Source organism: Heteronotia binoei, chromosome 6 (genome assembly GCF_032191835.1).
Source record: "Heteronotia binoei isolate CCM8104 ecotype False Entrance Well chromosome 6, APGP_CSIRO_Hbin_v1, whole genome shotgun sequence".
NCBI lineage: Eukaryota > Metazoa > Chordata > Lepidosauria > Squamata > Gekkonidae > Heteronotia > Heteronotia binoei.
This window is the reverse complement of record NC_083228.1, coordinates 69,984,549-70,010,442: the sequence shown is the minus strand read 5'-3', so window position 1 is coordinate 70,010,442 and position 25,894 is coordinate 69,984,549. Positions and strand designations below refer to the sequence as shown.

The following is a 25,894-nucleotide window of genomic DNA, read 5'->3' as shown; positions in this document are numbered from 1 at the left end:
AACTGACCATAGCTGTTCATGATCCATATAGTTAAAAGCAATCACCTACACAATTTCATCTATATTATTCCTGAAACTTTATCCCCCCCCCCCCCCCCCACTTCCAGGTGCTGTTTATATGCGTCCTGTTCCATTATAACATGCTGCTGAGACAAAAGCAGACTAAGGGATTTATTGAGCATTAGGGATTTTCTTTTCTAGAAACTTGTTGACAAATAACATCAACAAAATGCATATACTGAGATTTGCCTTTGACATAAATCACAAGATCAGGTGACAGTGTATTTCAGGAAGGTACATGACATCTTTCTGTAAAGAGAATCCATGGCTATTTCTCCAAGGTTTATACCTCTCTGTATTATTGGTTATTGTTTTCCATGGTTATAGATTGGTCCAGAGAAGCTGTTATTTATCCAAATAAAATCCCAATATTGACTGATCAGTAAATAATGTTTTCTTCTTATGTCTCATAAAACCCTTTGGAGACAACAAAGTTGTTAATACTCCCTCTAAGCTGTGGAGTCTTGTGAGCAAAAATTCTACTTTGTGAGCTACTGGCATTAAAGTTGTGAGCTATTGCATAAATTAGCTTACTCTGAGGCCATTTTTCCTGAGCTAAGACAAAAATTTGTGAGCCAGAGGCAAAAAAACTGTGAGCTAGTTCAGCTTAGAAGGAACACTGGTCTGGAACATCCTGGGTTTTTGTTTAATCCTGTGCATTTTTAAAACAATGAAATGAGCTACAAAAGGTAGAATATAACAACATTGAAGAGAAAACTGACAATCACATACCATAGTAGACATTGTTGAAAATGTCTGTGTGTATTTAGTTGGATCACTCTGCGGGTCAAATGAATACTAAAATCATATAGAACTGGTGCACTTCAGCTCTTACACCGAGACAAATGAAGCCTCAACTAATGAAAATCTGATAAATTATAAAACTCAGATTTAAATAAGATTAGACAAATTGCATTCAATAAGACTACTGTTCCTGATGCTAAACTAAATAACTCGGATCCTTCTGCTCAGTTCAGTGCAGAGGCTTCATCTATAGAAGCAGTTTTCTTCCAGTGAAACATGTTTCATTTCTGAAGGAAAATTCTTCCTTTGATGGAAAACTCGTAATAGAGGACAGCTCCACACTTAAGAAAGCATAATGGTACAATGTCTTAACAGATTTTTCCAATAATAGAAAGACATTCTGTCATTGGATGGAGTGGTATTCCAGAGATTCCTCTTCCCACTGAAGATAACCATTTTGCTTTCTAAAGTGTTAATTGGGATCAAATGATTTCCTCCACAAAACAAATTAGAGAGGGCTTCTTGGGCTGCCCCGTGAGGAGGAGGAGGTCCTTCTTTGCAAACTTTGCTTTGCTTGCACTTCTCCTAGGATACAAGCCAATGACTTGTAAGTAAGGCTCCTTTACTTTACTGGAATTTACTTTAAAAAATCTGTATAGGAATATAGTTTAGTTCACCTCAAGTGGAAACAATGTTTACAAACTACGTTCCTCTGACTTCACTGACACAACATTTTTCTGGGATTTCTAAGCCTGGGAATGTCTAAACTTAAACCACAAGCTTTAAAAGGCATCCCCCCCCCCCCCGAATGCTGATCATTTATTTTTAGATACATTATATGCATTTATCAACCTTGAATGAAATCTGTTTTCAGCTTTCTACAATTCTTTCTTACTGGGAAATAACAGAAGCAGAACTCAAATCAGAATTTAACTGTGAAGAAACAATAAAATGGAACAGAAGGAATCAATTTATACTTGATCTTTCCTCCAAGACAGTTGTTTTCAATGTCTGCCAGCATTGTTGACCACAACAAAAAATGCAAGCTAGTGATCAATTTACTAAGAAGTATATAGAAATCAGGGGTGGGGAGGGGGTGGGCTCCCTCTTGAGTATCCTGCCCCCCCAGGGAAAGTGTATGCGCAATACATAGCCTCTCCTTTCCCGATGTAGTGAACGCCGCGTGGTCACTGTCCGGCTATGCCTAGCAGATGGTCACTGCAATGGCCTCTCCTGCATTACTGCATCAGTAGCAACACCTTCCCGCTGTCCCCCCCCCCATTTCTCACAGAGTTTGCCATGTCATGGTGCGACCGAATGTCCGGCGGTATAACCAGATGAGCAGGCTGGGCTCACCAACCTCGCCAGCCAAGAGAAGGAAAACTCTAACATCAAACCGGGGCACATAGAGCTCGTTAATGTAACACCTACCACCTGGAGGACTTGCTGCTGGCATCCCGGCTTACTGGGCCATGGCAGATGACCCCAAGGTGAAAGGGTGGAGCCAGTACCGCGCACACTGTGCTTCACCTAAAAATTCCTCTGCGCAGGCCTGAAGGGCATATCCACATCCACAACACACAACACACCAAGTCCTGCAGCGATGGGCAGGGGGCGAAACGGCAGGTGGAAGATGGCACTGGAAGCCGCAGTCCCGATCCTGCATGTAGGCGGTTCAGGGTATTGGTCACCTGATGCTGATCCAGAGACGAAAGCATTTTTCGGCAGCACCCTGAATAACAAAGCAGCTTTATCTAGGGACAGCACTGCTTGCTCCACACGGAGAGGGGCCTAGAAAAGATGGCCTAAACAAAGCTCGTCTCCCCCACCCCAGTTGGCTAGCTGCGGTCAACGGGCATCCTTACTTGCGGTCGAAAAATAACAACGAAGAAAAGGCATGCACCTGCCTCACAAAGTGTGCAAAGACTAAAGCTTGCGTGCTGGAACATCAGAACCATGCTTGACACAGTAGAGAGTGGTCGCCCTGAACGATGCTCTGATCTAGTTGCCCATGAACTTCTCAGGTTGAATATTGACATTACAGCTCTCAGTGAGGTCCGTTTCCCTGAGGAAGGTAGTCTTCAAGAACATGGTGCTGGCTATACCCTCTACTGGTCGGGTAAGTCAAAGGCTGAGAGCTGCCTTTCTGGCGTTGCCTTCATGGTCAGGAACTCCATTGCCTCCAAACTCGAAAACCTGCCAACAGGTCACTCAGATCGCATCATGTCCATGCGCCTCCCACTTCAAAACAAGCAGCATGCAACACTCTTCAGTGTGTATGCCCCAACCCTTCAAGCAGATCCTGCAGAAAAGAACAAGTTCTATGCTGATCTACGCAACCTCGTACGGAAGACCCCTACAGAGGACAAGGTGATCATCCTTGGCGACTTCAATGCCAGAGTAGGTAAAGACTCGGAAGCCTGGAAAGGAGTACTTGGCAAACACGGCATTGGCGACTGCAATGATAACGGGCGCCTCTTGCTAGAATTCTACACGGAGCACCAGCTCACCATCACCAACACTATCTTTCAGCAGAAGAACAGCCTGAAGACAACCTGGATGCACCCACGGTCCAAGCACTGGAACCTTATCGACTACATTCTGGTGCGCCAGAGAGACCTTCGAGATGTCTTACACACCCGAGTAATGCCCAGTGCGGAATGTCATACGGATCATCGTCTTGTACGCTGCGATCTCCGTCTTCACTTTAAACCCACACCCAGGAGAGGAGGTATCCCTCGGAGGAAGCTTCAGGTTGGCAGCCTTCAGTCAGCCGAAGTTAAAGCTGCCTTCCAGGCAAAACTCCAGTCAAGAATTGAGGACCCCAGTTGCCCCACAGACCCTTCTCCAGAAGCACTCTGGGAACACCTAAAAACTACCATCCTGTTGATCTCTGAAGAAGTCCTCGGGTTCTCCACAAGGAAGAACAAGGACTGGTTTGACGAGAACAATCAAGAGATCCAAGAATTACTAGCGAAAAAGAGATCTGCCTACCAAGCACATCTTGCTCAGCCCTCCTGTCCCGGGAAGAAAGCAATCTTTCGCACTGCATGTAGCAACCTCCAGCGCAAGCTTCGAGACATTCAGAATGAGTGGTGGACCAAGCTTGCAGAGAGAACCCAGCTGTGTGCAGACACTGGTGATTTAAGAGGGTTCTACGAAGCCCTGAAGACAGTATATGGCCCATCATATCAGGCTCAGAGTCCCTTGCGTAGTGCAGACGGCCAAGTGCTCCTCACAGACAAGGCATCCATACTGAACCGGTGGTCGGAGTATTTTCAGGTTCTCTTCAGTGCCAACCGTGTAGTTCAAGATTCAGCAATCCACCTCACCCCACTTCAACCAGTGAAAACAGAGTTGGATGAGATCCCTGCCCTAGAAGAGACTGTTAAAGCCATCAAGCAACTGAAAAGTGGCAAGGCAGCGGGAGTTGATGGAATCCCACCAGAGATCTGGAAGCATGGGGGCACAGTACTACATAGCACACTTCACAAAGTACTTGTCACCTGCTGGGAACAAGGCAAACCACCACAGGACTTTCGCGATGCAATCATCATCACTCTACACAAGAACAAAGGGGAAAGGTCAGACTTCTCCAACTACCGGGCGATAACCCTGCTCTCCATCACAGGCAAAATCCTTGCCAGAATACTCCTGAACAGACTGGTGCCCACCATTGCAGAAGAACTCCTCCCAGAGAGCCAGTGCGGCTTCAGAGCTAACAGGAGCACCACCGACATGGTATTTGTTCTCAGGCAGCTCCAAGAGAAATGCAGGGAACAGAACAAGGGTCTATATGTGACTTTTGTCGACCTTACCAAAGCTTTCGATACCGTTAGCAGGAAAGGCCTGTGGCAAATCTTGGAACATTTAGGGTGTCCCCCGAGGTTCCTCAGCATGATCATCCAGCTACATGAAGACCAGCGAGGCCAAGTCAGACACTGCAACGACCTCTCGGAGCCCTTTAGGCACAGGTGTAAAGCAAGGCTGCGTTCTCGCGCCAACTTTCTTTACGATCTTCTTTAGCATGATGCTTCAAAGAGCCGCAGTAGATCTAGATGATGACGATGGTGTCTACATCCGCTATCGCACCGATGGCAGCCTGTTCAACCTGAGGCGACTAAAGGCTCACTCCAAGACAATGGAAAAATTTATCCGAGAGCTACTGTTTGCTGATGATACTGCAGTCGTCTCCCACTCGGTATCAGCTCTGCAGCATATGACATCCTGCTTTGCAGAGGCTGCCAAGCTATTCGGCCTAGAAGTTAGTCTGAAGAAGACAGAAGTTCTCCACCAGCCTGCACCCCAGGAAGATTATCACCCTCCCTGCATCACTGTGGGTGAATCAGTTCTGAAGACAGTCCAGCAGTTCAGCTACCTGGGGTGCATCATCTCCTCAGATGCCAAGATCGACAAGGAGATTGACAACAGGCTGGCAAAGGCAAACCGTGCATTTGGCTGACTGCACAAAAGAGTGTGGAGCAACAAGCATCTGAAAAAAGGCACAAAGATCAATGTTTACAAAGTGGTTGTGATGACAACCCTCATCTACGGCTCCGAATCGTGGGTTTTATACCGTCATCACCTGCGACTCCTTGAGCGCTTTCATCAGCGCTGCCTTCGCACCATCCTCAACATCCACTGGAGTGACTTTGTGACCAACACTGAAGTCCTCAAGAGGGTGGATGTTACAAGCATCGAGGCATTGCTGTTGAAGACGCAGCTGCGCTGGGCAGGGCAGGGCATATTTCTAGGATGGAAAACCACCGCCTTCCCAAGATTGCTCTGTATGGCAAACTTTTCCCCGGCCATCGAAATAGAGGGGCACCAAAGAAGAGGTACAAGGACTCCTTGAAGAAATCCCTTGGCACCTGTCGCATCAACCATCACCAGTGGTCTGACCTAGCCTCAGATCGCAAAGCATGGAGGCACACCATCCACTAGGCTGTCTCTTCCTTTGAGAACGCACGCATAGCTTGTCTTGAGGACAAAAGGAGATTGAGGAAGAATCGCACTGCTATAGCACCAACCCCAAATCAGACTTTTCCCTGCAGCCACTGTGGCCGGATCTGCCTGTCCCGCATTGGTCTTGTCAGCCACCAGCGAGCCTGCAGCAGACGTGGACTACTGCACCCTTCTTAAATCTTCATTCGCGAAGTCAAGCCGAGAGATATAGAAATCAGTCCAAATGTCCAAAACATGTATATTCAAGTCCCAAAGCAGTGTGGTGACAAGCCAATCAATTACGTACTTGTTTCTTTTCAGTCTTCATCAGACCTGGGACCACTAACAAAAGAAAATATTATACAAAAATATCAGAAGGACATTTAGATACCACCAACCCTCTTCCAGTGAAAAAATATAACATACTTACATATTGATTCAATTATATAGATTTTTACACAATTTTCAAAATAGAAAGATGCAGAGCGTCTCCAGCAGCAATTTCACATCGGCTACAGCTCAGTATGTGGCTTCTTGTGCACCCTAATGGTGCAACCAACATATTTAAAAAGGCAAACATCCCATTTTTACAGCTGCCATTACACAAACCTCTTAAAGGTAAAGTAACATATTTCTAATGCAACATGCTAAAAGACACAAACACTACAAACTATATCACAGCAGATACAACATACAAAGTATTCCATACAAAGAATGTCAAATCCCATAATTTATACAAAAAAAATATGTTATCACACAGGCAAATTATGCACAGCACTCATAATATTATAAAGAAGATCATACATAAAAAACATATCAAATCATTGGTCATATTCAGTCCATATGGAGAAATGCAATTCAACTGGTGTATCCAGTATGCCTCTTTTTGCAGCAGGATCTTGTGCATGTCTTCATTTTTATCTGTTTGTTCATATTTGTATAAGGTGAAAAAACAAAAATCTTCACAGTCGTGATTCTTTTGCATAAAATGGCTGACCATAGGAGCTTCAATTACATGGTTCCTAAGTCTGCTCCTGTGTTCCAGAATACGTACTCTAAGGGCGTGAGTAGTGCTTCCAACATATCGTAGGCCACACCCACAGATGATGAAATAGACAACACAGCGGGTAGCACACGTAGAGTAATGATTTAGAACAAATGGACTAGACTTTTCAGCAAAATAATACTCTTTGACATTCATAGATAAATGACAAATTGCACACCTTTTACAAGCAAAAAATTGCACACTTTTTACAAGCAAAAAAATGGTAGGCATGTTGACAGCAACGTCTGGGTGGGCATTCATTCAGCCAGTGCTGTGCAAGTTGCAGTGACTGTCAATTAAAAGAATATACCATATGGCCAGTTTGTAAGATTGAGAAGAAATAGTACCCTAATGTCTGATTATCTTGAGGATAGTGATAAGTTGGCATCTCATTTTGTTGGTAGAGGCTATCCAGAAAAAGATGTTAGGATGGCTAGAAAAATGGCTGCTAATCTAGATAGAACACAGTTACTAAAACAGAATCCCAGGATGAGACTATTGGGACTAGAATTTAGCAGATTATCTAGCAGGATTTGTAATGTGGAAAGGAAGCATTGGCACATTGTAAGTGATATTGGAGGTTGTGAAATGCCACCACAAATAGGATTGTGTCGTACTTATTCCATTAGGGATAAATTGGTAAGATCTAGAGAATACCAATCTGTCAAGCATACTCTTAAAGTGCACCTTGCTTGTAAAAGATGTGCAATTTGTCATTTATCTAGGAATGTCAAAGAGCATTATTTTGCTGAAAAGACTAGACCATTTGTTCTAAATCATTACTCTACATGTGCTACCCGCTGTGTTGTGTATGTAATCATCTGTGGGTGTGGCCTACGGTATGTTGGCAGCACTACTCAAGCCCAGTTAGTATGCAAGTTTGGGCTGGGTTGTCACCAGTATGCTTATGATACTCAGCTATATGTACTGATGGACAGCTGGACTCCACCCCAGATGTTTTGGACAGGGCATTAGAGACTGTGGCTGAATGGTTACAGAAGAGCTGGCTGAAATTAAATCCAGCAAAGGCGAAGGTCTTGTTCCAGAGTTGTGGGGGCCTGGGATCAGGAATCCAACTCCCAACCCTTGGTGGGGGCACTGTTAACACCAGTGGCAAGAGTGAGGGGCGTGGGGTGATCCTGGATGCCTTGCTTTCCAAAGAGGTCCAGGTTATCACCATTGTCAGGTCAGCCTTCTATTATCTTTGGCTGGTCAGGTAACTGGTTCTCTATCTCACTTCCCAGGAGCTATTGTGATCCATGCAATGGTCACTTCCAGGATGGATTACTGCAACTTGCTTTACATCGGGCTGCCTTTCAGTCAAACCCGGAAACTGCAGCTACTGCAAAATGCCATGGTAGGCATGTTGACAGCAACGTCTGTGTGGGCATGCATTCAGCCAGTGCTGTGCAAGTTGCAGTGACTGCCAATTAAATACCAGATCCAGTTCAAGATTATGGTATTAACCTTTAAAGCCCTATGCAGCCAGGGGCCAGCGTATCAGGACTGTTTCTCCCTGTATGTGCCTTGTAGAGCCTGGCCCAAAAGATGTCTGCTTAGCCTCAAACCAGGCCAGGGCCTTTTCTGTCCTGGCCCCAGCCTGGTGAAACACACTCCCTTCTGAGATCAGAGCCCTGCAAGAACTATTACAGTTCTCTAGAGCTGTTCCACCAGGCCTTTGGTTGAAGTGGCAGATGTCCAATCCATTCTGGCTTCCCCTGCACACAATCCTTTTCACTGTGCTTTGTTGAAACTGACCCTATTTAGAAGACAGCCAACTGCAGGAGGCACTTGAATTTTTTTTTCTTGTTGACATCATTGTTATTACTTGTTCATTTTAAACTTGTTTATGTCTAACACTTCTATGGTTGGTAACCTACTTTATATATTGTTACCTGCCCTGAGTCCACTAGCAGGATACGGCAGGAAACAAACCAACCAACCATCAAATAAATGGCAGTAGGGACTAGCCTAGTTTTCTTTAAGAATGTCTCCCTACACCTTGTAAAGAAATGTTGATAATTCTAAAATATATGTAAACATGTGGAGTCCAGTTGCAGAGCAAATATCCAGAATCAAAGCCTCTCTCAAAACATTCAGCTCTATTAAAACGGGCCGTCTTTCTCCAGTCCAAAATTCTCTGTTAAAACAATAAATAAACTGTTACTAGGGCTGCCAGTTATGGGTTAGGAAATTTGTGGAGATTTTAATGATGAAGCCTGGGGAGGGCAGGGTTTGGGGGTGGGAAGGATGCCAGTAGAGTATAATGTCATACAATCCAAAGCAGCTATTTTCTCCAGAGGAACTGATCTCTGTCTCCTGGAAACCAGTTGTAATTCCAAGAGGTCTCCAGCCACCACCTGGAGACTGGCAACCCTGTCACATGTATGTGGGGTTGACATAGTAACCCACCTTTTTAAAGAATTTCCTCATTACAAATCCTTGGTAAATTGTTGCTCACTAGGGTGCTCATATGATTAAAACCTTCCAGGCTTTGGGATGTATTTTCTCTGCAGGATTTTGTCAAATCCTTCTCAGTTTGCTATTGAGAGAGCTTAAAAGGCAAACAACTTTAAATACAATCTGGCCTCTGTAGATGTGTTTCTAACATCTTAATTAGCCTTTTTCTTCCCAAACAATGAATTCATCCTCATTCAGAAAGAATAAAAATGACTGAAATCTTTGTAGCATTTATCATCATCCACATCTTGTGCATTTTTTACTCTAAGTTTGAATCAAACTTATTAAACTTTGTGTTCAACACATTTAAAGAATATGCGGCATGGTTCTGAATTCAAGCTCTATGCAAAATATGAAATAAACATTGCAGTTCTGGTAGAATAATTCTGAGGCAAAGATTCTCTACATGATTAGTGATATTCCACATGGCACAGTAGTAGATTATTTTTAGTAAATTATTGTGTTCTCCCCACAGGATACCTTTAATTAAACATCCAGCATATGCATGCTACTCTGAAGAAGGCAAAACATAGCCCAATGTATAAGCTGCATATTAAATCATTGGTGTGAAGTGGTAGGATCTGAATGTTCCTCTAAGAAACTGTTTCCCAACCTGTGGATCGGAACCCAACAGTTGGTTTTGTAGCCTCTATAAACCGGTTGCAGGCCAGCCCTCCCTAATAGTTGTCCTTATCTTTTCCATTGATCTCTTTTGTATTTTGGAATCAAAGATCTAACCTTGGATACAGTATCTTCCATGAATACACTAGTTGGTATTTTTTTCTTTACTGCACAGGAACTCATTTGCATATTAGACTACACCCCCTGACATCACCATTGTTTCACATAGGGTTTTTTTGTAGAAAAAGCCCAGCAGGGACTCTTTGCATATTAGGCTGCCCCCCCCCCCCGATGCCAAGGCAGCTGGAACTGTGTTCCAGCTCAAAAAAACCCTATTACTGCATATGTATTTTGATCAATTAAAACAGGGATGGCCAACGGTAGCTCTCCAGATTTTTTTGCCTATAAATCCCATCAGCTCCAGCCATTGGTCATGCTGGCTGGGGCTGATGGGAGTTGTAGGCAAAAACATCTGGAGAGCTACCGTTGGCCACACCTGAAGTAAAACATCGGCCTTGGATTCAGCAGGAGCTCACAGGAGCACAGCTCCTGAACCTTTCTGAGGATTCCCCCTCCTCTTCGCCAGCTTGTCCATTGAATAGTAGGTGCAGCTGCATAACAATCACTGGCGGAGCTACACCACCTATTTTTCTACAAAACGACCTCTGGTAAAAACGCATCCTGATGATTACCAGAGTGAGTGTGGGGGTGGGGGGAGGGTTAAAGGGGATAATAGAGAAAGAGAGGGTGGTCAAAGGCTGGAATGTAATTTTATATGCAAAGGGTATGCATGTTGGAATGCCACTTGCTTAGGATTCTTAATAGGGACTGATGTAACCTTTGTGTGATATATGCTGGTTTCTCAAAACATTTGGTTAGCCATTGTAGAAAATGGAATGCTGAATTAGATGGATGCCAAAGTCATGGTTTCCCTAGAACCCCCTCCCCCCACCAAAAAAAAATCTCAGGCCAACTTTGGATAGGTAACTATACAAGGTAAATTTGGACTTGTGGGTCACCATACTGATCAGGCTGGGAAGCACTGCTCTAAGAGTGGTTCTAGTTTAAAATATAAAAGCTGGGTCAGTATGCAGCACTACTTCATCATCATTATGGAAATGCAAAGTTCCTTGTCCACAGTGAGGGTCCTAGGCTCAGAGGCACTCCTAGCTGAGGTGATTTCCTCCAGAAAAATAGTCTTAAAGGTGAGGTGGAAAAAGCCTCAAAAGCCTCAAAGACAGGGCTAGAAGAGAGCTTTCAGCATTATGTTTAGGTTCCAGGAAAGAAACTGATGAGAACACAGAAGATTCAGGAGTGACATACCTCTAAGAAATGTCCATATATGAGGGTGGTGAGAGAAACCTCATCTTTTTTTACAACCCTAATAGCAAAAATAGCAGCCGTCTGCTTTTTGAAATTACTACCCACTTGAAGGAAAGAGAATAGGTTACCATTTTAGCTTTATGTGGATCTAAACCTTTTTCCAGACACCAAGATTGGAAAACCTGCCAAGTATTGTTGTAGATCCTATTGGTGGTGCTTTTTCTAGAAACCACTAAGGTGTCTGTGACTTTATCTGAATAACCTATCTCCCTAAATTGTGACTGCTCAACCTTCAAGCTATGAGGCTTAACATCTTGGTTGAGGATGAAGGAGGGACCCTTGGAGAAAAAGGTCCTTGCTGACCGGATGGTGTCATGGTTCCTCTAATGAAAACATCACTAGATCCTGGAACGAGGGTTGGCATGGCCAAAATGGAGCTATCAGCACAACTTCTGCTCTTATATCTATGATCCTCCGAATCACTCTTTCAATTACTGAATGGGAGGGAAGTCATACAGTAGCTGATTCAGCCAATCACAGCTTAGAGTATCTATACCTATTGCCTGAAGGCATCTTTCTCTTGTTACAGACCTGGGCACCTAATGATTGAGCTCTGAGGTGAAGAGGTCCATGTTTATCATGCTGAATTTATGACAAATCTGGTGGAAGATTTCTTTTTTCAGCATCTACTCTGCCTGATTCAAACATTTCTGGCTGAATCCGTCCACCACAGCATTGGACTTCCCAGTCACATGGACAGTTTTGAGTTACCTGAAACAGGTTTCCACCCATTGCAATATCCAGGGCTGGCCCTAGGGCATGTGGTGCCCCAGGCAGACTCACTGCCCACTGCCCTGAGCCCCTGGGGGCCCTAAGCATGCTCGCACGCACACACCCCAGGCCAGGCTGCTGCCCACCTCCTCCCCCTCTCTTCCCTTTGCTTCCCTTCTTCAGCACTGCAAAATGGCACTGTGCTCTGTTTCCCCCCCACACACACACACCATGCTCAGAGGAGTGCCACTATCCTCAGCCCTACCCACTTCAGTGCAGGCATCTCAGCATTCTCTCTTAAGAGAGCTCTGGATTTTATTTTATTTTTATTTAATCAAATTTATATCTCGTCCTCCCCTGTTAGCTCAGGGTGGCTAACAACAAATAAAAACAGCATCAAATATTAAAAACAAATATACAATAAAATATTTTCCATTATATCATTAAAAGTCCAAAAGGCACGTTGATGTTCTAGTTATTTTGATATTTCTTGTTTCAGTTATATTTGTTCAGTGAGATTGTCAGTGCTGTGGGATAATAGCCACCTCCCCGTAACTGTTAAAAGCAAGTTTGAACAGTTCGGTCTCACAGGCCCTGCGGAATTGTGGCAGGTCCCACAGAGCCCTGATGTTTCCAGGGAGAGCATTCCACAGAGCTGGAACCAAAAGTGAAGGGGAGCAAAGCCTCGTCCAACGCTCTTTTAAGAGAGAACGCTGAAATACCCACATCAAAGCGGGTAGGGCCAAGGCTAGCGGCACTCCTCTGAGCACGCCCTTGGGCTGGGTTGTGTGTGCGGAAGGTGGCCCGCCGCCAGCCAGTGGACAAATGGTGACTGTTGGGAGAGGGGAAATTAGGCATTTGTCTTTGGTACCGGGAGGGAGGGAGAGCCCAATTTGGTGCCCCCCTCCTGGTGCCCTAGGCAAATGCCTAATTTGCCTAGTGGGTGAACTGGCCCTGGCAATATCTGTGTTGCCTTTGCATGAAGAGGCCTGAATTTCATGCTGCCCTGGCAATTGATATAGGACTTGTGTTTACACAAACATCATTCCCTACTAGGAGATCCTGAAAGTGAATGGTACAGGGCCTCTGATCTCAAAGTATCAACTTTCTTGAAATCAGGGCAATCTGATTTGGTCAGCTAAAAGACTGAACCTGATTGTCCTGAGTTCCAGAAAGCTGATGTTTTGAGGGCCCTTCTGAGACCAGAGGCCCGGTACCATTCTCCCAGGAGGCTGGCATCCATGGTTAGCACTGACCTGCTCAATTCTCTGAGCGGGGCTCCCCAAATGCTTGGTGGGACTGGATGGGCTAAGGAATCATGCAGAAGAGCTCTTCTTTATTCTTCCATGGTGGGGTCTGGTTGGCCAGTCTGTAGAAAGATTGGTTGGGGCCCCCAGAAAGCCTGGACTGCCAGCAACTCTTGGGAGACTTAGATGGTCAAAAGCTGGTGTTTCTCTTGGCAATACTTTTTATTGTCACCATCATTGCCATGAACATTGACAATATTTTTTATTGTCATTTCCCACTATTTAGTATTTGCTGCTGAGACACACTCAGAAATGGTGCTTGATCTTACTAAAGAAGAGACTGTTGAAATATGGCATAAATCACATGAAACTAAAAGTAAAAAAACCACCACTCGTCATAAACTAGTATAATATCAAGCAAATTCAAGATAGATAAAGGGCAAGCTCCTCTATGTTTGTGAGATTTTGTTCAATATCATGGATGTTAACAATTATATATGAATAATAATAACCAATAAAGAGACGCATTATATCATGCTGCAAAGCAACCATTTTTCTTTCAGACTTTTCCCGCTTACCTTGCGCTTATTAGTTGGACAAACATAAAGGTAACTCAGAATAGTCTTCAGGCCCACTTTGTCATTTAGCTTTTCATACGTTGTTCCATAATCTGTTGACCTGTAATTTTAGAGAGCTTTAGTAAGTAAGCATAAACACTGAAGCAAAAATCAGATGCAAACAACTTGGTCTCTTTCCAATTTAAGACATGTCTTGTGCTGTAAAATAGCTCTTTGGAACTTTTGAATGATTTGTGTAGCATAATGATGCTTAATTATGTACACATGTCATCATGTGAGTGGTTAACATTTGCATATAAATTGGATCTGAAAAAATTAAAACGGCAGCCTCCTGATGCCATTCTGAAGTAAACGCCTACAATAGGAAAGTTAATCTATCTCCAAGAGGTGATGGCAATGTGTGTCGTAAATGCCAAGTGTCAAGGCAACAAAGGCTGAGTTATTTCTTCCCTTCATGCAAGACTCAGCTGTAAGATCTCATTGAGATAAGACATAGGATTAATTCCAGGAAAGAAAAATGCTACCCATTCAGGATGTTTGTTCAGTAAAGGAAAATCATACTGGAAAATACTGTTAAGATATGATGTCATCTTAGCACCTCTCACATTGTCCTGTTACTGCAGTCCATTTAACCTTCTATTCAGTGATGGCATATAAGACTGCAGTTATTACAGAGGCTGCTCAGGACAATTGATTTTTTGCTAAATGTCCAAAGAGTTGCATACATGATTTGATTCATCGTCACTGCAGCATAAGCCCTTGAATTAGCAAGACATGATTATGGAATAGAGATCTGTTTCATTTAATGATTTGTATCTTGTAGGCCACTGATAAGAGGTCCTCCTCAAAATACACTGGAATCTTCGAATTATTATAAAGGATTCTCCTTTCACTATCTCTAAAATTAGATTTGGGATATACATCATAATTGTCCATTGGATTTGCTGCTAATGTCATAGCCTTTTGATTTCCCTTTACAGGGACTGGTCACTTCATTTGTTTCCAGTGTCAGGATTCAGTGAGTAACCTCACTATGCAGAATACGGTAGGAATGAGGTGGCTGAATGCTGAGGAAGCAGAAGTGACTATTACTTTTGGCTGAAAGTGGGGTGCCACTTATTCTATACTTGTGCACAGAGATTTCTAAAAATAAAAAGCACATTAAAGGAGAAATTCTAGACCAGTTATTTTCCTGCTATGCTGTCTTTATAATTGAAAGGGCTTAACAAAAGGAAGCATTACCAATTGGATTCCACTGATTCCACTATCATGCCATCTCATCCTGCTCCATGTGCTAACCACCAGTTGTAGGCATGGGAGAAATGCATACTTCTTAATATCTTGCATTCTTGGAGACTGCAAAAATGCTAGTCTAGTAGTTTGATATTTCCTAAAATAAACTGAATGCAAAGTGCTATATATTTAAAAAGGTGGTGATTTGTTAACAAAAAATCAGATACTTGGAAAGAATAACCATGTCATCTGATTCTTTACACAAAAGTAATTAAAATGTAGAATTTGCTGCTAGAGGATGTAGTGATGGTCACAGGAGTAAATAGCTTTTAAAAAGGGATTAGAGAGATTCATGGAGGATTGGTCTATCAGTGGCTACTAGCTATGGTGACAGAGGGGAACCTCCACTTTCAGAGGCACTAAAGTTCTGCATCCCAGAGCTAGGAGGTAACATGAGGGCTTTCTTGCCCTGCCCTTGGCTTCTATGCCCTCCAGAAGAACTGTGTGGGACATGATGCTGGACTAGATAGATCATTTGGTCTGATCCAGCAAGGCTCTTCTTATGATTAACTGTGATCAGAGGCACTTGGGACATTTGGTATATAGCAAGACAATTCATTCATTTCATTTCATTTATATCCCACCTTTCTCCCCAGTGGGGAGCAAATCAGTTTACATTGTTCTCCTCTCCTCCATTTTATTCTCACAACAACCCTGTGAGGTAGGTTAGGCTTAGAATGTGTGATTGGCCCAAGGTCACCCACTGAGCTTCCATGGCAGAGCAAGGATAAAAATCTGAGTCTTCCAGATTCTACTCTAACATCCTAACCACTACACCGCACTATAGCCCACATGATACACAAAAAACTGACAAAAACTTGCAAATTATTTGTGTATAATTACAGAAGTTTACTTCATCAGTCTTTGTAGCAAAGAATATTACTGCTAGCACATCACAGTATGCTTCCATTTGTCAACAGGTTAATCCCTGTGGGTGTTCTGTATTGTTCATGCCCTTTCCAGCACTGAACAACCATGTAGATTTTAAATAATGGTTTAACTAGTTAACCATTGTTGGATTAATAGTATGCTATTTTAAAACTTTAAATGTTTAAGTTATTTTGTATATTTCAACAGAAATGCAGAGTATATTGTTAAAATAAATAAATCAGTTATCTGCACTGTTCATTCGACATACTAATTATGACTGGCATGCAGCTGTGAACTATGAACACAGAAAAAGCAGCAGAAACATGCCTAATGTAAAATATATCAGATTAGACAGTTAATTTATCATATACATGGAGCAACATGTCTAAAGAAAAAAAAAACTCACACACATTGGCTATGCAGAGTAGCAGTATGTCATGGTGATCATATGATTTGGCCCTTTGGCTGTGCTTGTATGATGAACAGGAAATGGTTAGTGCTGCAACTTAGTCTGAGTACCTTGAGGGACAGGGGATTCAAACTGAATGCTTCAGCTGAACGTGACAGTTAAGGGTGGCAGTTAAGAACTGCCAGTTAACTAGAAAGGAGTGAGAGGACCAAGAAGGACTCCCATCAAACCTGAGGGAAATAACTCTTAGAAGATCTAGAACATTTTGTAACCAGCTTTTCTGTTAGATGGTTTTAACTGTTTTAATTTCTGAATTATTGGACTTTTAATATTGTATTGTATTTTCTGCTGCTGTGATCCACTCTGAGCCCACTTGTGGGGAGGGTGAATTAAAAATATACTAAAATAAAAATAAAACAAATAAAATAAAATAAAATAAAAGATGGATGATCCCTATTCAGTCTGAGGGAAATGGGGGATGATCCCTATCCAGTCTGAGGGAAATAGCCCCTAGAGAAGGGGGGTGATCCCTATTAAGTGGTTAAGAAGGGAAATGGGAAGTTGTTTAAATGTCCCTGCCTTCACCAGCTTTAGTGTCTGTGATACCAGGAAGATAATGTTTGTTATGTAAGCAGAGTCTGCCAAGAAACCTCTCTCCTCAAGCTTTAAAGACCTGCAACAAAATTATCTGCCACTTATATTTATGCAAAGTTACCTTATTCCTGTTGCCCATTCACCTCAAAAGTTCTATACCTGATTCCTACCTGACCATTTCCCCTCAAAGTGAAATAAAATAGTTTATTTTTAAACTGCAAGCAGCCTCTCATGTGCCATTATCAAACCAGGACATAAGAAGGATTTTAGTCTCTCCCCTTAGTTCCCTAGGCTTGGTCAGCTTTTACCAATATATATTCAAAGACTGGGTGGGGCAGCCAGAAAAAAACACAGAAGAAAAGGAAAAAGGAACTGCTCAGCACCCTCCCTCCCCCCCAAAAGAGAGAAGATGATAAAGTAAAAACTTATGGGAGGGAGGAATAGTAATAGCTTGTGTCAACACATTGATTGTGAGTGCATGAAATCTGAGTATGTGTGCCAGTTGATCACCTTTTTTAAGTTTCAAGATGACAATTCAAATTGCCCAGAACTCCACCCCCCCCCCAAATCTCTAAGGCAACTGCATTCTGTTCATATCTTTTAAAATATATCATTATGATACAGTTGGCCGTAGAAGGGCATGTTTCTTTAACAGAGATCACAGAAAGGTTTTACAAGTTAGGTGTTTTGAAAATGAACAAACATATCAGTGATGATCAAAGCATCAACTACTTAATTATGTTCTTAATAATTTTATAAAAAAATAAATAAGTATACACCTGCATGCATACCCCCTGTAATGCAATTTCCTCCATTCCTTGTGATTATCCCACAAGATATGAAACTATTTTCATTTAGAACTAATTATTAAAGAGAACCACTGTCAAAAAAGTACACAAAAAGGTATGTATCAAAATCAAAGACAATAATAAACTATTTTCCAATTCCCAGGACACCACAGTCCTTTGGACTCCTTGTTCTATGTTTTTGAAGCCCTCATGAACTTTGGACTCTCCTGCAGTTTCAGTGAAGGGATGATTTAGAAAGCAAACGAAAATAAATCCTCTTATCATGGGAATGGCCACCATTCATCACAATACTCCAGAAGTAATAAGGCAGTGATTGAAAGTGTATTTATGTTTCAGTAGCCTCAGCATGACTCCCAGGAGCTTCCCATTGGTCCCAAAGTAATTGCTAATCCCATGAATGCCTTCCTTATCATGCATTACATTTACTTTATAAGAACCCTATGAACAGTTGAGATCCAGCACAAAAGAAAAGCTCTGCCAGGGTCACTATTATAAATTTGCAAAGAACTCTTTGCCTGTGTGTCAGTTTACATGTGGGCAACACAACAGACAAAGGTAACTTTTATAGCAGCTGGCTCTTCAAACCTTTGAAATGCCTGGCCTTTGCTTTAAAAATTAGCTATTAAACCGGAATTTTCCCCTCCCCCAACAGAGCCCTGTGGCACAGAGTGTTAAAGCTGCAGTACTGCAGTCCTAAGCTCTGCTCACGACCTGAGTTCAATCCCTGGCAGAAGCTGGGTTTTCAGGTAGCCGGCTCAAGGTTGACTCAGCCTTCCATCCTTCCGAGGTCGGTAAAATGAGTACCCAGCTTGCTGAGGGGAAAGCGTAGGTGACTGGGGAAGACAATGGCAAACCACTTCGTAAAAAAGTCTGCCATGAAAATGTTGTGAAAGCAAAGTCACCCCAGAGTCGGAAACGACTGGTGCTTGCACAGGGGACCTTTCCTTTCCAATAGGTTTTTAACTCAGATGACACTGCTTTGATGACACAGCTGCACTTTACCTTTGTGGTGTAGCATGCTGTCAAGTCACAGTCAACTTATGGTGACCCTATAGGGATTTCAAGGCAGGAGAAATTCAGAGTTGGTTTTCCTACCTCTGTGTAGTGACCTTGGACTCCCTTGATGGTTTCCCATCCGAATATTGACCAGGCACATTACATTAGAATGTTAAAATGCCTGAAAAATCTGTTTTCATTGCTACCAGTGAATTCAGTAATGGAAATGCTACTGGAATAGAGTTGCCAGCCCCACCCCCCAGCAGGTCCCTCCTGGCAAGTGGCAGGGGATGGGAAAGACTTACCAGGAATGGGAGCGAGACCCAGGCTGTGTTGCCAGCAATGCAACAATGTCACTTCCAGAGTATACCGGAAGTTACATCATCATGCTGGTGACGCTCTAGCATTTGAGCAAAAACTGTATGGTAAGAAATGGCTTTTACCATAAAGTTTTTGGGGTTGCCCAGACATCGCTGACATGATGACATTGTTTCTGGTATATGCCAGAAGTGATATCATCACATTGCCAGTGATGTAGCCTGGGCCCCCCTCCTTATCCTGGTAAATTGCCCCAGCAGCCAGCTGATCAGTGGGGGGATGAGGTGGGAAAATCCCCTCCATGGGACATTGGCAATTCTAAACTGGAAGTTATTTCAAATTAAAAAAAATGATTCAGGCTAGCCAAATCTCATCAGATCTCAGAAGCCAAGCAGGGTCGGTCCTGGTTAGTATTTGGATGGGAGACCTGCAAGAAAGTTCAGGGTCACTACATAGAGGTAGGCAAATGACCTCAGAATGTCTCTTGCCATGAAACCCCAGCAGGGTTGCCATAAATCAACTATGAGTTGATAGCACACAAAAAAACCTCTCCACATTTGCAGTTCTTAGAATCTTGACTTTATAGTTCCGTGTTTAATAGTTGCTTTGCAAAATGTTTGGAAAATCTATATTAAAGTTTAGATTCTTGTAATTCCTTTCACTGGCAACTGAACAGGCTGTCCAGATTTCTTTCCTAGCCTTTCAGGCTCAAAGAGATGATGAGAATGATCAATACTCTCTCAAGCAGAGGTATGCTGAAAGTTATCCATAACTGAAGACTTTAATAAATGAACAAGCAGAGGGTTTTAAATGTCAATAGGTTAAAAAAGATCAAGGCAAGGCTAAAGGGCAGCAATCCAGTAGCACCGAGAGAGTACGTGGAGAGATTGCCTGTATGGTGGTAAGAGACATTCTAAAATCTTTATATCAGGCAGTGATACCACTTTGGGCCTTTGATGCCCACCAGTTTTCCAGGCCAGGAGGATTATCAGCTGCTGTGGCAATATTGCAGCTGGAGCTATCTATGAACAGTGGAACCATTGCCTGATCTAGGCCTCCAGTTTGTGCACCAGAATTTGACACAGCTACTTTTGGCTATATTGTCATACTAAATTATTCTGGTTTTGACCATCTTCTAAAGTCCCAAGGCACTGGTGTGAAATGCAATGACACCAACATCTACAAATATCTATAAAGTTTAATGGCAACAGTGGCTGATTCTCTTTGTTTTCCTAAGTCTGCAAGCATTGTCCTTCACAAGATGGCTCGGTGACAGCTGATAAGACAAGAACAAGAGGCAGAGGACAGAAACTAAATCCATCAATTGCCCACCACTCAGGCCTCAGTTCTCCTGCTTTCTCTACACACTTGGTTAAAGAACTCAAATGGAGTTGCCAGACAGGGCCTGGCAACTGGTGATGAGACAAAGTGGTGGAAGAGGCCCTCACTGGTGACATAATGACATTGCTGGTGACATGCTGACATCATTCCAAATGTGCGCAGAAGTGACATCAGTGCATTTCAAGGAATGTTGAGGATGCCTTGGCATCTGAGTAAAACTATGTGGATTAACCACAGAGTTTTGTTGAAATGCCAGAGTGCCCCTGGCATCTCTCGGTGATGTGCAGGGTGGAATGGCATGCATAAACTCAAACCAGCATAGAATTTGCTTCATGAGCATACATCATCAAGATCAGCTCACTTTTACTAACATTTTTGCTAGTCATTATACAAAGCTTCTTCGCATCTTTATTATTCATAAAGCTGTAGCATATCCAAATTGATGTGATTAGCAGCATGCATTTTCTGGCTACTATATTATGTATTCTTCTCTCTCTACAGAGTAAAGGACTTCTCACCCACTTCGCTAAGGGGGTGGGGGGAAGCCACTCAGAGTAAAAGCACAAGCACTTTGCAAATGATAGCTAATAGCAGATTCTTATAATGAACATATATCTAAAATGTCTAGTCTTTAGCTTTAATGTAAGGTGTTTTATTTTTAATATTTTCTCAATGTTCATGTAATACCCACAGCAAGAAGGACTGAAAAGGGGGACAGACTCATTGCCTCAATTGCTGCTACTAAGTATCAGTAGCAGACCTACTGTGAAAAGATCTATGCATGACAACAGGAGAGGAAGGGGGCAAATATGACTGTTCTCTTTAAGTACTTGAAGGGCTGTCACTTAGAGGAGGGCAGGGAGCTGTTCCTGTTGGCAGTAGAGGAGATGACTCACAATAATGGGTTTAAATTAAGGGCAGGAAGATGGTAGTTGTGGATGGCTGGTGAGAGTTCTCTTCCAGCAACTCCTTCAGATACTCCAGATATTGTCTTCTTTTGATATTATTTTCCTGGGGATATTAGATATTCTAATTGCTGGACTTGCCTCCTGTGGTAGGTTGAAGGTATCTAATTTTGCATGCTGAAAACAGGGGGGGGGGGGGTTTGTATCAGGACCTCCTTTTCATATTAGGCCACACACCCCTGATGTAGCCAATCATCCAAGAGCTTACAGGGCTCTTAGTACAGGATCTATTGTAAGCTCCAGGAGGATTGGCTACATCAGCCTGCTATGGTGGGGAGGGCGGGATATAAATTAAATTAAAAAATCAGGGATGTGTGGCCTAATATGCAAATGAGTTCCTGCTACCAAAAAAGCCCTGGCTAAAAATAAATCTTAATGGGAATTGGAAAACACCCAAGAGATGCAGAAGAAATTTCCTCCTCTCCAGTGTCTAAATAGACAAAGATAGATTATTTTCTTTCTGAAAGGCTTGTTTATAATATTGGAATTTGTATGTCTAGGTTCTAAATTGTGTCTGCCTTGAATTGTATAATTTGTAATTTGGTCATACGGCATATTTTGTTATCCTATGCAATGTTATGCTACTCAATGGATCTTTGACCATATTAAATAGACTGACTACTACGGGTTGTTTATATCCTTCCTGTTTTGAACAAATACACAATTTTAACAGATAAGAAGAGGAGTGAATGGACAGAAAGAAATGAAGAGATGGAGGCTACAACAGAAATAAACAATGCCCCTTTAAAAAGCAATGGAAGCTGTTGTGATCATGAAGGGGAGTTAGATAACAATGTATTTGATTGCTATGATGGTTAAATGTATTTTGAGGCAACTAAAAGAAACTAATGAGAAGTCTGAAAAGTTTATGAAGATGATGACTGGGACAACTGAAGAGATTAAGCTTTGTTGTTGCCTTAGAGAATCCCAATATAACTTTGCTAATGTGCCAACTATAGCGGGGAACAAAGATCGATTTGCTGACTCCCCTCTCCTGTGTAAAAAGGATGGCGGAAATTCTAGATTTCAGCTGATTTTTCAACCCAATAAAATTTGCCTGATGATTTGCATATGCAGAGGCAAGCTACCTTTATGAAATACAAAACTCAAGATGCTAGGGAATGGGAAAGTCTTCTGGCTCCAGCCCCAAAGTCCCCAAGTATTTTCTGAGTTGGACTTGGCAACCCTAGATCAGTATTGTAACATGGACATATGGACATATGAAGCTGCCTTATACTGAATCAGACCCTTGGTCCATCAAAGTCAGAATTGTTTACTCAGACTGGCAGCAACTCTCCAGGGTCTCAAGCTGAGGTTTTTCACACCTATTTGCCTGAACCCTTTTTTGGAGATGCCAGGGACTGAACCTGGGACCTTCTGCTTACCAAGCAGATGCTCTACCACTGAGCCACCATCCCTCCCCATCCGGTCTTCCATGATAAGCAAGTTTTAATAAATAACTTTTGGGCTTTATTACTTGGGGGAATTTGAGGTTTCATTGTTTGATTTTTAATTTTGTACAGTAAATTGCCTCAAGCCATGAACAAAAGTAGGATATCAGTGGTTTAATAATAATAAAAACAAATGAGTCCCTTCTTATGCTCCAAGGGTTAACTCATCTATTGTTTTGCCAGAGAGTTCACTGATGAACATGAAAGAATATCTATTTCAGATTTATGAGTATTTTCTACACCTAAATATATATAACTGCAGCAAAATTTCAGCCAAAGATGTGATTCAACATTGTATGAGGGAAAATAAATCTAATCATTGTTGGTTGCTTTGACTACAGAAAACTGACACTAACATTCCAATACACCTACACTGCTACTGTTTGATAAATTTAGCTCAAACATGCTTATGCATACCTAGAATAATTTCTATTTTGTATAAAATGTTTTCCAAAAAAAGATCCTGGCATTTAAATAACTTCATTATTATTCATTGATAGGGTTTTTTTTTTACTGCTCCTCCTGTCAGACAAATGACATTTCTATTACAGTATTATAACAAAACACTTGCACACTTTAAATAAAGTCACCAAATTCCATTAGTCCACCCACTGTCAAGCCTATATCTCAATTTGCTCTTCACAATATGTCGGAATGATAATAGGCAATCTACGTCAACTGAACACATGAACGCAAAGGAAATTGTCATTTGCTTTCTTAAGCATTGTACACAGAAATATCTGAGGCTGTCAGTTGGAATACAGAGATTCAGTATATTGCCTAATGACATGTTGTTCATTTCTCTGATCAGAAGGGCAGGAGCTGAGTGAAATTCTTATTTCACCTGAGCTCCTGCACATTTGAAAGTCTGTTCTCATATTTTATGTAACCATCTGAATGACAGGCATCTAATTCAAGTACAGATCCAAGTCTAATTCAATACAGTACAGATCCAAGTCTAATTCAATAAATATCTGGGGACTTTGGGGGTGGAGCTAGGAGCAAGCATAATTGAACTTCAAAGGGAGTTCTGACCATCATATTTAAAGGGACCGCACACCTTTTGAATGCCTTCTCTCCATTGGCATTAATGAAGGATGGGGCACCTTCTTTTGGAGCTTAGAGAGGGTGTTTTGGGGAGAGGCACCAGATGCTATGCTGAAAATTTGGTGCTTCTGCCTCAAAAAACCAGCCCTCTCCAAGCCCCAAATAATCGCAGATCAATTATCCATTATATCCTATGGGAATTGGTCTCCATAGGGAATAATGAAGTGCTCAGCAGACATTTCCCTCCTCCCCACTTTCTGATGACCTTGAAGTGGAGGGGGATTGGCAACCCTAACTTATGCAAAGTTTTGGCTGAACATGTCTGTCATGAAAAGGCCTTCTGGCCTTGGCCTTTTCATGAGTCCTGAGCCCTAAATCAGGCTCTATGGCCTAGGGTGTATAAATCCTTAGCAGGTGGGGAGGGTCCCTTTAAGATTCAGGTTGCTAGGCAAAGTGCCTTTGACTCCCTTCAGATGCTGAGATATGTTAACTGGGCCTATGTGGAATTGGGGAAAATGTTACACCTGGCCTTGGTAGTAATCTCATGGAGCTGTCAAAATTTAAGATCTGTCAAGTCATCTGGTAATGAGATTGCAGTTCCCATTGGTAGTCTGAAATACCAATGGAGGCTAGGGATCCTATAACAAGGTACCATCGGAAGATTTGAGTGTAGAGGGGTGTAGAATGGAACATGATTGTTGCCGCGCTCTCTGGCCGGTCTCCAAAGATGACAAAGTGCTGTTGGATGAAGAGTTTAAGGCTATCATCCCACATGGTAAATTTCTGCCTGTCCAATTATTGTTTAGTTAGTTATTTGTATGATGTTTTTATTTTCTGTATTGTACCACCTTAATTATTGTTTTAACCTCTGATTGCTTTTTGTTACTTTAATAAAAAGCCTTAATCTTTTTCTAATGGTATTTCTGTGTGCTGTGCATTAGAGTTCTCTAGGGGTTCAATGACCTTAGACCATGGCTACATTCTGTCCAACTAGCTTTGGGTGGGGTTGCAGCCTGCAACTGGTCTATCTTGCAGGGCTGCTGGTTATACCCTTAGTAGAGCCAGGTGGGGCTTCTCCTCCCCCCCCCCCCCCCATGACAGACTACCATAGGCTGTGTTTCCCTAAATAGCTCCCTGACTGGGCTGGGTGTTGAAGGTCAAGGGCAGAAAAGCTGGAAAATAGATAAGAACTGCTTCCATAACTTCCCAGCATGGAGGTGCTAAATCTTAAAGGCAACCCTGTGAATAGCCAAGGGGGGGTGCTGGGGTGAGTCATAACAGTGTCAATTGCAGAAGGTATCTTCATGTGTGTGGACTAATGAAAACATGCATGTTTAATACATTTCTTTAAATTTATTCTCTGGCTTTGCTGCTATGTTTTCTATAAACCATACCTTTTCAATTAGTACACCCATGAAATGGTAAAAATGTGCCATCTTCATGCTAATTTCTTAAACAAACATTCAAAATAATAAACTCAACACTGCTGTGCATTTATGGGAGTTCAGAGCTCTGGGCCTTGCTTGATAAGTTCTTTTGACCTATGAGATGTTTTAGGCCCTGGAATCGTATATCATGACTGGCAGCTTTTTCTTCCCCCACTAAGAAATTTCCTTGTCCACTTCCTCCTTCTCAAGAAAATGTTTGTCCTAGTTCTTGATCCAAACAAATTTGTGTGTAGTGACAGGAGAGATTTGGGTTCTATCGAGGGGCTCCAAATAAGTAAAAATATGTACAGTATAAGCAAAGTCTTTATTCAGTTGATCATAAGTTCAAGACATTGACAACTTTACAGACAAAAGCATAAGCACATATAGGTTAGTTTTCCCTATGAAGCAAAAAATACAGGCTTTTTTGAGACTTCAGCTGAAAACACAGAGAACATTGCTGGCTTAGCACTGGGTCAAATGGTTCCCTCAGTTCTTTAAATTATTCTTTATTCTAAAATAGTGGGAATGTAGACAATAAAAAGGAAAGGAAAGAAAGGGATTATACAACATTATTGCAT

At 42.2% G+C, this 25,894-nt stretch overlaps 1 protein-coding gene across 4 annotated transcripts in view; it reads right to left on the bottom strand.

Annotated features, from left to right (window-relative positions):
• SORCS1 (sortilin related VPS10 domain containing receptor 1) overlaps positions 1 to 25,894 on the bottom strand; it is a 763,613-nt gene that overhangs the window by 359,628 nt on the left and 378,091 nt on the right. For all 4 annotated transcript variants that reach the window (XR_009555572.1, XM_060241701.1, XM_060241700.1 and 1 more), the window contains exon 3: positions 13,794 to 13,893. Coding sequence is in view for 3 of the 4 variants with exons in the window: in XM_060241701.1 (XP_060097684.1) it covers positions 13,794 to 13,893 (100 nt within the window). In the remaining variant the exon portion in view is untranslated. The remainder of the gene's footprint in view (positions 1 to 13,793; positions 13,894 to 25,894) is intronic.